This window comes from Lepidothrix coronata, unplaced genomic scaffold (genome assembly GCF_001604755.1).
Source record: "Lepidothrix coronata isolate B3197 unplaced genomic scaffold, Lepidothrix_coronata-1.0 Scaffold71, whole genome shotgun sequence".
In the NCBI taxonomy this organism is placed as follows: Eukaryota; Metazoa; Chordata; class Aves; order Passeriformes; family Pipridae; genus Lepidothrix; species Lepidothrix coronata.
This window is the reverse complement of record NW_016690251.1, coordinates 5820244-5832319: the sequence shown is the minus strand read 5'-3', so window position 1 is coordinate 5832319 and position 12076 is coordinate 5820244. Positions and strand designations below refer to the sequence as shown.

General features: G+C 41.1%; 1 protein-coding gene across 13 annotated transcripts in view; it reads left to right on the top strand.

Annotated features, from left to right (window-relative positions):
- SPTLC3 (serine palmitoyltransferase long chain base subunit 3) overlaps window positions 1-12076 on the top strand; it is a 125602-nt gene that overhangs the window by 87121 nt on the left and 26405 nt on the right. For all 13 annotated transcript variants that reach the window (XR_001875452.1, XR_001875451.1, XM_017818747.1 and 10 more), the window contains 2 exons: window positions 3862-4081; window positions 6228-6354. Coding sequence is in view for 11 of the 13 variants with exons in the window: in XM_017818747.1 (XP_017674236.1) it covers window positions 3862-4081; window positions 6228-6354 (347 nt within the window). In the remaining 2 variants the exon portion in view is untranslated. The remainder of the gene's footprint in view (window positions 1-3861; window positions 4082-6227; window positions 6355-12076) is intronic.

Here is a 12076-nt window from a genome sequence, read left to right as displayed (position 1 = left end):
CCAGAAAAGAATGAGGTAGCATTTAATGTCTTTGGCCAGGGACCAACACTGAAGGTTAACATTTCTATCATTTCAGTGTATGGAGTTGTATTTGAGGGCAGAGTTGGACAGTTTCCTTAAAATTATTGCTCTAAACTACAAAACAGAGATTGTTGTGTGAATGTACGACGTTTATGTAAGAAAACAGTGCCTACAGTAACTGTTAAAATGGAATGAACTGTTAAAATTGGGAGTAACAGGCCAGGAAAGGAGGGATTTTCCCAATTACAAACCAGCCTGAAAGGGGAACAGATAAACTTTTCAAATGTTGAAAACATAGGGGTACTATGGGGCATGTTTAGAGATGCTGAATGATGCAGTTATGAAGTAGATAACAGGTTGAGTATCAGTAAATTAGTTTTCATGACAGAAAAAAAAATTAAATTGGAACTGTGGTAGCATAATAGGATGTAGAAAACTCTTTTCCCAAGAAGTTTCAAAATTAACTGGACAAAAAAACATCCTGTCAAGTTGAAGCCTCTGTTCCAAATGGAGTGACCATCACAAGTGCACACCTCCTGTCTCTCAAAGCACCTGCTCCACAATTCATCAGCTGCATCAGAAAGAATGTCAGTGGTCTGATAGGGATTGAATCAAGTTTCAAACTTCAGCATTCCCAAAACTTGGGATTATGAAAATAATGAACCTACTTCTCATGTCTGGAAGTAGGTTCAAACTGAGTGTGTACTAACTCAAGCGTTTGTGCCTGTCCACCAAACAAGGGTGACAAGAGTCAGCTGCAATGTAGAAACTTTTCATCCCTACCACCAAGCTAAGAAATTTTGCTACAAGACAAGGTGTCATAATGAGAACATCTGGCTTAGGCAGAGCCAGTTTATGTTCATTTGCATCCAGGTTTTTTGATGTGTCTCGGGTGCTTGAGCAGATCTGGAAACAGATCCATAGGTTTGTACACAAGCTGTTTGTACACAAAGCTGAGTGACACAATCAGATTGCGACAGAGCCATTACACTTCACTTCTGGCTCTCTGGTTTAAGCTGAGTTGACATCAATATTTACTGAAGAATTCAGTAAACTCCATTTGGGCTTCCCAAGGGATTTTGTGAAGTGAGTTTTATCTTGAAGCAGTTCTAAACAGTGTTGTGCATATCGATAACCATCTGCCAGGGTCTAAAGAGAGACCAAGAGCAGAGCAGGCAGCAAAACAGGTCATCCTTTCCATCAGGAGGGATGAGGCCTGTTTGAATGGCAGCACAGAATGCATGCATGAATCCAGTAGCACTTTATCCATGGACACTTCAAGGCCATGTTGGGATCTCTGTGAACTGTTATAACATTTATGTCAGCCAGCATCCTTCCAGAGCAGTAAGTCAACTCTGAAACTGAATACAAGTGCCTTGTTTTGCTTAGAGTTCCAAGAGAAATCTCCTACTCGTATGAGTAAGAAAAGTTTTCATTAAATCTTCTTAATGGTTAAATCTTGCAACAGCCATGAACCAGCTCCATGTATTCTGGGATTCAGCAAAACTTTGTTCCCATTCCACAAATATGCAACATTTTTAATTTACCAGTTTTACTCTCGTCTTTTTGAAGTTAAATGCTGGCTCTCCCATCTGAATCTCCATGAGCCACTAAGCCTAATGATGTCCATATACATATGGGAAAACTGTTATTGTCCTTCTCTGCCTAGCTGGTATGCCCAAGCTTTGCTGGAAGGTGGAGGGTGGGATGGCTGTTTGCTTCCCTCTGCAGAGGTGCTGCTTGGCACTCTGTCCACACATCCACCCTGCAGACTGACCAGACACAGCTGAGAGCTGCCAAACACAGCAGGTCCAAGCACATCCAGTGGCTCAGGGTAGTTTTTAGCTGACTAATGCTTTGACTCTGGGCTATGTGAGGACTGTGGGCTCTGCCCTTGTATTCATTAGGAAAATAGCTGTGGTGGTTCGAGTTGCTTCTCCCCCAGCTGCCAAGTGTCATTTGGGAAAAGTGAGAAAGCCCAGTCTTCAGGAGCTTGCAGTACAAGCCCACCCTTCTTTGCTGCAAGGGATCATGGTGCCAATATACAACCCCACAGTTGCCTCTTTTATGGCTGGGCAAGACAGAAGGGCAAGATTTGCCAGCAGTCACCTACAGCCAAAATTATGCCTCCAGGCACAGGCAGCCAGGCTCTCTGAACCTCCCAGTATGAACAGCACAGGCAACCCTTGTCCATGACTACTCCCTCGTGCTGTTAAACTAATGGAGACTTGCCTATGGGCAGGTCTCCTTCAAAACTGGAGACCAAACAGTTTCCAAGCTGACTCAAGAGACCAAAGGATGAAGAAGGACTAAAATGGTCAGAAATTTCCTGAGTTCTAAAAGCACATCCTGCTACTTTTGTGATTCCAAACTTCCAGACACACAGTGCAACTAGAGTGGCAATAAAACAGCCTGTGAAAGCCACTGGTCCAGGATCTAAAAATTTCCAAGACATTATTGATTGCACTGCTCCTTTATACTTGCTACTTGGGAACAAACTCATGTTTCTGCTTACCTGAAGCTCGTTGCATTTGCAAGTGGATACACCTTAGCTGTGGGCTGTAGCCACAGAGCACTGGTTTTCCTGGCACACAGCACACTGATTTTGTGTTTGATAGGAAGTTTTTAGCATTTAAAGACCAGCTTGCTAGAGCTGGTGGAAGAGAACATGTTAAACTCATGAACATGAATACTGAGTGCATCTGAGCATATCCAAGCGTAGCTGTAGTCATCTCACAAAGGTTTTCAAGACATAAGTCTTCACAGCATTACTATGGATATGTCATCTTTATGAGATCAGAGAGCATTTCTTATTTATCTCCCTGGGCTTTCATTTTGCTGTACACCTCCTCTGTGCCTTCTCACTTACTGACGTGGCTGCCAATAGTACAAAAGATTTGTCATCTTTTCTCATTTCTGCAAATCTCAGTATGCCACTAATCATAGAATGGTTTGGTTTGGAAGGGACCTGAAAGATCATCTAGTTCCAACTCTCTTTCCACGTGCAGGGATATCTCCCACTGGACCAGGTTGTTCAAAGCCCCATCCAATCTGGCCTTGAACCAGAGATGCCCCCCAGAGATGGGGCATCCACAGCTTCTCTGGCCAGCCTGTTCCAGTGCAGGTTCAGAATATTTCCCTTTCATGTATGGCTGTAAGAAAGTAAAAAGAAAAGGAATGGAAACTTTTTTCCTTTTGATTACTAGGTAGCAGGCCACATTCCTAAAAAGTACATACTGAGAGCAACAATTGGCCAAGTGGATTTGAGCTGCCTGTTCTAACCCCTGATTTCTGTTCACTCTGAAGACTGTGGCTGCTTAAAATTATGGCACCAGCTGTGGGTTTCATGTGGTCCATCTCCTGTGTATGTTGGACCCAGCTCCCCTGCACCAGAGGAATTTTCTCTAGAGCTGTTATGCCCAAATATTGGCACAGTAGCTGTTGATGAAGTAAGCAAGAACCAGACTGAGTTATAGCAGTTCTTTATAATGCATTATAATATTTGGTTTATACTGATGAATTGTAACGTGCTGGTTTGGGTGAGTATCTCCCCCTTTCTTTATACATTTCCTTCTCTCTTTTGGCATGCTGACAATTTGCAAATGTTCAAAGACTTTGTGACTGGTTTGGATTGTTCGAATCCTAAAACTTGCCTTTGACTTTTTTATACTCACCTGCAAACGGGAAAGGGCTGCAAGTTCTCTTTGAACTGTAAGAAAAAATTGAGGTTCCAGAAGGTGTTTCATGGACTAAGGCAATTAATGACTATATGTTCTGCCAATATCTTAAAGAGAAAGAGTGCAGGAGTTGTTGTTCATCCCTGATTCTCTCCACCTGCAGCATGGAAGGGTCCATCGTGCGCCTGCCAGAGATAGTCTCCTTGAAGAACAAATACAAAGCCTACCTCTACTTGGACGAAGCTCACAGCATCGGTGCAGTGGGAGCAACGGGCCGAGGAGTCGTGGAGTACTTCGGGATGAGCCCTGATGATGTTGATGTATTAATGGGAACGTTCACGAAGAGCTTTGGTGCAGCTGGAGGATATATAGCTGGCAAAAAGGTAAAAGGAAAGCATAAACAATTTAACATCAAGGGGATGGGAAGTACCTTCTTACTAGGTATGATACATGTCAGTTTTTTTTCACACAGACTGCTTTACATGAGCACTGTTCTAGAGTTTAGTACCACTTTTGCCTGGATCCCAAACACACATCAAGCAGCCAGACTTTCTTCTTTTTGTCTCATGTTCACATTATGTAATTTGCTTGAGCTGGGTATTTTTTGTGCCACCCTAATGATTGTTGTTTGTCTTGGAAATATTTGGACACGTTGTGGTTGGCTAAATATACTTCCCTACATTAATTTGCATGCGGATTGCTCATTACTTTGTTTCGCATTTGTAAACAATGTGTGGGGCAGTATTGAGAGATTAAAACCACAGTTTCATCCACTGATAATAAAATTCCTGAACAGTTGTGGATTGACATAGTTGCATTTTTTAGAAGAATGGACAAAGAGGATAACTGAGGGCCTTTTGCAATAGTAAATTGTGTGTCCTCAGTTGCTCCGCGTACATTAACAAAACAATCTCTTGCCAACAACAGATGTCAACAAAAGTAAAGCTGAGTTTGCTTTAACTGGGGGTGTAGAAGAGAAAGCATAATCAGCACCATTGTGAAATGTCATCGGTTTTGTTGCTTGACAGAGAGATCAAGTGGCTGCTGATTATTTGCCCTTTTCAGATCCCGCTGAATGTATTTTTTAAGGAGTCTGCTAAATGAGTGGGAAGCCTGTTTACACAGCCCATATGGTTGTTGTCAGGATAACATTAATAAGGGTAGCCCTACAGTAGAATAAAAGCGCTATAAGAAAGTATAAACTGTATATTTCTTAGTGTCTTTTTTGGATTTGCCCCTGGAGATCTTAAAAGCGGGTGTCATAATACATCAAGAGTCAATTTGCTTTGTTTCTTCGGCTTCCTGAATTTATGTCTGAAGGCTTAACTCTCACCAAAGACAATGTAGCTGATGTAACTAAAAAGTATAGAAAGACTAGACCTGTGAAAAGTAGTCTGAAGTAATTCATGCTCTAATCCTTGGACGTTACTTTAGATGAAAACAGGTCGTTCTTTTCACGCCTGTGTGTGTCAGTAAGCTTTGCCTCAGGCTTCTGAACCTCAGAAGCCTGCTCACCCATTCACCCACTTACATTCATTTCTGCAGCCAAAAACTCAGGGTGGCACTGTTTATTCTGCATCAGCTGGAGCACAGAAGCCTTCTCAGCTATTTAACCAAACCCTTAGGAGTACAGTTGCAATATAGCCATGCATAGCTTGTGTAAGGTTAGGTAAGTCTTTATCCCTACCATTGGAGTTACTGCATAAACTCATACAGCTCTTTTGGCAGTAATTTGTCTAATCCCTTTTGGGTTGGTTTTTTTTCTGATTTTTTTTTTTTACCATAGTCCAATTTTCAAGCGTCATCCCTTTCTCAGTAACATGAATTCAGCTTTTAGCATGGTAACTGCTACTCTGATATTATGCACTAGGAGGTATAAGCTGTTGCAACAATGATGATCTTAATAAGATCTGATTTCCTACCAGATCCCTGGATTCAGGAGAGTTACGGGTGCTTTAGATATGCCTACAGTACATCAGTGCTTTTTCTAGGAGCACAGATTGTGCTCTTAGTTGTACAAGGAAATGTTAAAGCAACTATACCAACTCTAACATGACTATCCCTGCCACACTGATGGAAAGTTTCATTTGAAAATTTTTGTGCTAATAGACAAAGATAGATCCCAGTAAGGTGCTTTTCCTGAATTAGGTCATGAGGCAGAGAAACTAGTCTGAAGTCATGTAGGCTTTGCTTCATTCTCAGAGAGGAACTGAGCAGCATTATTTTAAGTGCAGCTGTTCATTGGTCTTGAAATTATTTTGGCTGCTTTGTAATAAGTCTTAGCACAGAAGTAAACATTATTCTCTTCCAGACTTCTGTTGCAGCTATAACTGCCCCACTTGGTAAAGTATTTGCACCTGCCTGATGTTTCTTCAGGCCATGTATTAACAGTGGCAGCCAAGAAAGCAAAACAGTAACTGGTGAAACGTCCTCTTCCTTTTGCATATTCCCACTCCTGCAGTAGTTAAGAGGGAGACCTGCTGTTTGGCCAGCTCCAAGCTCATTCATGCTTTGTTTTGCTTGTGTAAGGGCCTTGTGGACTTTTTACGAACTCATTCTCACAGTGCTGTGTACGCCACATCCATGTGTCCACCCGTAGCAGAGCAAATCATCAGGGCAATGAAATGCCTCATGGGACTAGATGGGACAACACAAGGTAAGCCACCTACTTTCACTTCATTTACTCCAGTTGCTTCCAAAGCACCTCCTGGGTGCGAGCACGTGCAACGTGTCATCCAGCAGCAAAGTAGTATGGTAATGCAATGCAAAGGAAATCATTCTTACTGCAAAATTAATATCTAAATCACCATACTTTTAAGTGCTATCAACTCTATTTCTTTTTTCATGCTCATCCACATGCAGCAGGGATGGAAATATTTTGGAATTCTGGATCAATAGTTGCCAGCCCGTCCCGTTTTGCAGCAAGGAATAGAAATACATGAATTTCCCTTTGAGTATATTATCTGACTTTGTGGGAGGGTTCATAAGGACATGCCTTCATTTCTGGGCTAGGTGCTGTCAGTTTAGCTTCTTTGTAAGTTTGGACCTTCAAAATGGCAACCAACACAAGCATGGTGCAGCATTTCAGAACAGGTATTGTACGTTAAATGACAGTATGAGGAGATGATTATAATAATTCCTACCTCACTCAGATATCAATTATGGTGTCCAGAAGCTAGTTCTGAAGTACATTTTGTCCCTGAAGAATTGGTTGCTTGGTGTCTTTATGGAAAACCAGGTTTATTTCTATTCCTCTCCTGAAGTTGTAGATGCAGCTACTGTCCAATCCTCTGTGTAACCTGCTTTCTATACAGCAAGCAACAAAACAACTATGTGACATAGCTATCTGACACTGTTTCAAAGTGATGCTGATATGAATTTGGTATTCTAGGACTTAAACCCCAACGTGGAGAAAAACTGATGGTTTTTGAATTTGTATAGTTTTTTTCAAGAATTCCTTTGAGTCAAATTATTGTGTAACATGCAGCTAAAGACACAGATTCTGCTCTGAATTGCAATCTCTCTTATACTGGTCCAGCAGCACCGTGCTGTGCTATTTTCTCCTTGTCTGAGGCTAACAGAATTAATTCTGTATTAGTCCTCCCTGATAGATTTGACTGGGGTAAGGAGGGAATGGGGAAGAAAAGGGTAGATGAGAGCAGGTGAGATACTGCTTTACACTATTCTGTTGCACAGCCCTAGAGGGCAGTTTCAAACCACAATAGACGTGAAGATATTAAGACATTTATCACAGCACTTCAATGAGGCCAGAATTTACAATACCCCAGAGTACAGAAGGAGGGATAGGGAATCCAGTGCCAGTGCCAAATTCTGCTGAGTGCAACGGCAAAACTGCACCGCGATGTGCAGACGATGAGCAAGCGATGCTTTTGTTGTTTTGGCAGAGAAGTCAAGAGTGGAGCAACTGCTTCCAACTTGAAATTTGAAAGGTCAGGCTTGCATATGCTGATGCCTACATCCTGTTCAATATGAGACCAGCTCTGACATCTTTCTTCCACCTCGGGGCTGCTCTCTGCCCTGGCGCTTGCCGTGAGAGGGCGGTCTGACACCGAGCCTTCCCAAGACTTCCAGACTTCAGGCACTCGGAGATGCTGCTGTGTGTAAAACATGAAACATGCAGAGCATTTCCAGGCCTTCAAAGTCTGTTACAAATGCTCTTCAACTAGCGTGATTCTGCATGCAGTTCAGTGCAGGATAATAGGACAACTTGGTTCAAGACAGAGTCTTTTAAGATGTGCGTGTCTGTCTTAGGGCTGAGAGTTTGAAGCATTCTCTCTTCCAGAAGCAGAGTTGTTTAATGACACAATGTTTGTCTTTCTGCACAAAATAAGAGCTTAATAAGTCTTCTGCATATCCTTTATGAAATAAATTAGTGTTTTGTCAGTTTTTTAAAAAGTGTCTTGTAATATGAAATGCAAATGAGTAGAAAAACAAATGAATAAATCATATATCACAACTTTAGAGCATTGCACAAAGGCTAGCAAACTGGCTATGATGTGTAAAAATGTGTCTTGTCCTTCTGAGCCAGACCCATTATTTTAGTCCATTGGGTTTTCTTTCATGTGGGCCTCCCTTCATTAGGCTGTCTTGTGGACTACAAAAAAACCCCACAACCCAAAACACAGGAAAAAATGCTGTGCTGGACCACATTACAATGCTGCTTTGGCACCAGAGAGAGGAAGGTGGTGGCTTAGAAAGGAGGGGAGAACAGAGGGGAGAAAGCACTGTCTCTTCTTAAATATTTTTTATGCCAAGGACAACAGTGACCTTGGCAGAGTTCTTTTAGTCTGCTGACATAGAAAATGGTGAATTCTGCACATAAGTCATTGTTGTGAGGGAGTGAGNCTGACAGAAAAGTTTCAAGTGGTACGCAGGGTGTGACAGACCATTTGTTCTCTGGAAGCCTGTTGAATTCATAGAAAGAGTTTATTTTACAATTTATCTCTATTTACATTCTCTTCCCACAGGATGATTTAGGGAACACTTTATAAGGAGATGTCCACTGATGGCTTGTCCTCCAGAGGTCATTTCTGTAGGGGAGGGGACCTTGAAAAAACTACTGGAAATGCTTTGCAAAAGAGTGAAATTAGAATTTGCTAAAAAGTTCCATGTGAACTAGAGGGTGCTTTTTGAAAAGAGGATGAAATAAGGGGATGACAAACATCGTAACACATAAGCATGTTCTTATATCTGAACTTCATGACTGACTCCTCAGCAGATAATTAGAAAACTAAGAGAAGGAAGACTGTTTGGTGATTTAAATTGCTGCTCCGAAAAATCTTTATTTTTCAGTCCTTCACACAGTATTTTATATCTTTCCAGATATGAGGCTCTTACATTCCCTTCATTTTCTTGCTAGTTATTCTCCACTAATTTGTTGAGCAAGCAGGTGATCTAGAAGAGAGTAGAATAGGCGGAATTATATAGTAGGTAATGCCAGAGGCCAGAAGTGCAGTAATACTGCTTGTGTTTATCGTGGTGTATATTCAACTGATTGATCTTCCATATTTTCTTCCTTTATTTTCAATTACTAAAATATGGTTATTCATTTGGATGAGGAATGGTGATTTGCATTTCTAGATCAATATACTGGATGCCTGACTGCAGGATACGAACAGATGTTTATAGACACGAGGGGTACATCTTCGTTACAGGGAAAGAACAGGTTAACACTTTAAAAGTAATTCTGTGAAACTTATACTGTTTAGCTGGAAATTATCCACAGCAGGTGCCTGTGTCAGGCTACAATGCACAAATATATGGGGATGTCCCATATCAGTATTTGTGTTAGTTGTGAGATATTAATGTCACAGCAGTGCAACTGAGAGGATACTGCAGAGCCCACAGCCAGCTTTTATAGTTTCCTTCTTTTGTCATGTTTTCTGTGATGAATTGAGAAACTGAGGAACAAGAAATGCTGAATAAGAAGAAGGTACTAGCTCCCTCAAAACTGATATACACTGTTGATCCTGCCTGGGAAAGAGGAATAGGTTGAGGTTACTATGACCAAATGCTTTGTTTCTTGAGTGACTTATATCAAAAGAGTCAGAAGTTGACTACAAAAAAAAGCAAATGTATTTCCATTTTCATGTGAAATCAAATTTTTAGTAGAGTACAAGTTCTGGTGTTATCCAGTGTCATGCTTTACAGGACTCTGAAAATCAATGGCTTGTAGAACAAGACACATTTGTTCTTAGTAACATAATGTCATAGATACCATCATAGCTCCTATAATAGAGTTGTTCTAAAGTGTATGAACTCCTGGCAGCTGTATTTCCATTAGGAATGTCATAAGGCAAGAAGCTCCACAGTTCAGTTCATATAGTCTATTTAAAAAAAAAAATCATTTTATCCCTCTTAAGCCTTAGTGGCCTTTTCATCTCAAATGTGTCTCTGCTCATTTATTAGGAAATATGGGGAAGAGAAGTTCCCATGCCATTTACTCTTTAAAATTCATAATATAGATATTCTTTATGTGTTCTCCTCATGGCTTCTCATTACACCACCGGAGATACCTCAGGAAATTCAGCAGCTGCCTTAGTGGTTTTATCCCCGTGATGAGACTGCAGTTGACTCAGAGTGTTTGGACTCTGCACAAATTTTGAAGTACACTTGCTTGCATGCAACACAGCCCCTCCAGCTGTGACCTCAGACCTCTTTTTTCCCTCCTTTCTGCATGAGAATACCAAAAACATATTTTTACATTTAAATTTGATAGGTAAAAAGTAGAACCACTAGGCAGACAGAGTTAAGACTGTTAGAAAATCCAAAGCAATTTTCTTGATGACTAATAATAGATTATAGTGGTGTAAAAAGCAAATTGCAGCATTTGCAAAGGCATCATTTTTCTGTTTAAAGCATGGCAAACAATAATTCACCAACAACAGTGGCCATTTTTCATATGTTTTTATGAGATGCTGAAAAATGTGAAACCCTGTCCTCTGGAATCTACTTGTTAAAAGATTTGTTGTGTTAAAAGATAATTCATGAGATAGTTTAGATTTAAAGTGTTTCTTTAAAGTGTTAATTTACTTTGCCATTTGTGTTGATTGGTTTATCTTTTTGAAACGACTAGTTTTCATTTTTGTTTTTAACAAAAGAACTCTGCGTTCTTGCATTTGAGCTCGTTCACGTTGTGAGAAGTGGCAGAACACTGCTTTCTGTTTCAGCTTGGCATCAAAAAAATTGTTTTTGAAAGTTCCTTTTTAAAACATTTCTGTCTGCCTTAGATTTTTTTGCAACTGAAGGATCAGCACCTTAAAAGCAGTTTCCAGCATTTTCCTCTGCTATATGTGCTCAACAGTCTTTTGAAAAAAATTAGCTTTGCTTTGTCAGGGTGCTTTGTAAATGCAGAAACCTTGGTTCCACATCTCTACAATCTGGCATAAAGCAGCCCTGATGCAAGGAAGAGCACTCTTGTCCTCTGTTTTTTTCTCCCTCTGCCTATCCCCCTTACTCCTGCCCCTTCTCCCTCCACCAGTATTAGTGTTCATACAGCCATGAATCAGAGAACTGATCTAGCTGAAAAATAACCAACCCTCCCACAAATGGTTTGCCTACAGCCCAGCTGGTTCCCTGAGCCAATCTGCCATATGGCTACATGAATCCCAGTGCCAGGACTTGAGCAGCTGGAGCTGAGAGGAACGATCCCTTTTGCAGCGAAATAAATCTGTGCCAGACTGGACTGATCATGAAACTATTGCTGTGAGCTTTAAATCTGCAGGTGATTTAGCAATGGACCCCTTGAACCTGCTCTAAACAGCCTGCAGAATCGGTAATGCTAAAGTCTAGGTTTTTCAAATTCTCATTTTTTGCTTCTCTTGGGCCCTTATCAAACAGAATGTTCCCAGTATGTGGTTACATTTAAAACCCTAAAGCAAATTTATTCCCTATTTGCACAGCATTGGCTCCATGACCAGGGCTCCCAGTCACGACAACAGTGAAGATGCTAATGATGATAATATGCTGTCACAAATATTATTTGTCTAAGCTGAACATCACAGATGTTTTCCCAGCAGTGGGTGATGAAACAGAGCTAAATTCTGACATCTTGACTCAAAATGAGTAAGACATGCTGTTCCAGTGAGCCACCTGCCATGTGATCCACCTCCCACAGGAAGCCAAATGTATCCATGGATGGTCAGTTGATCTGAACAAGCAAGGGCTTTGGACTAATAGTGTTTGCAGTGATTTGCAAGATCTCTGAGGGTTGATCGGATTCTACCTCATTCGAAGCCACTTTATCCATATTCAAATTTAAACCAGTCTTGTAGTCCTCTAGCAGACCCTACCCAGGGATAGCTGTCCCCTGTATCCCCAAATACAACAGTGGAGGGATGTGGTCAGACTTGGATGTG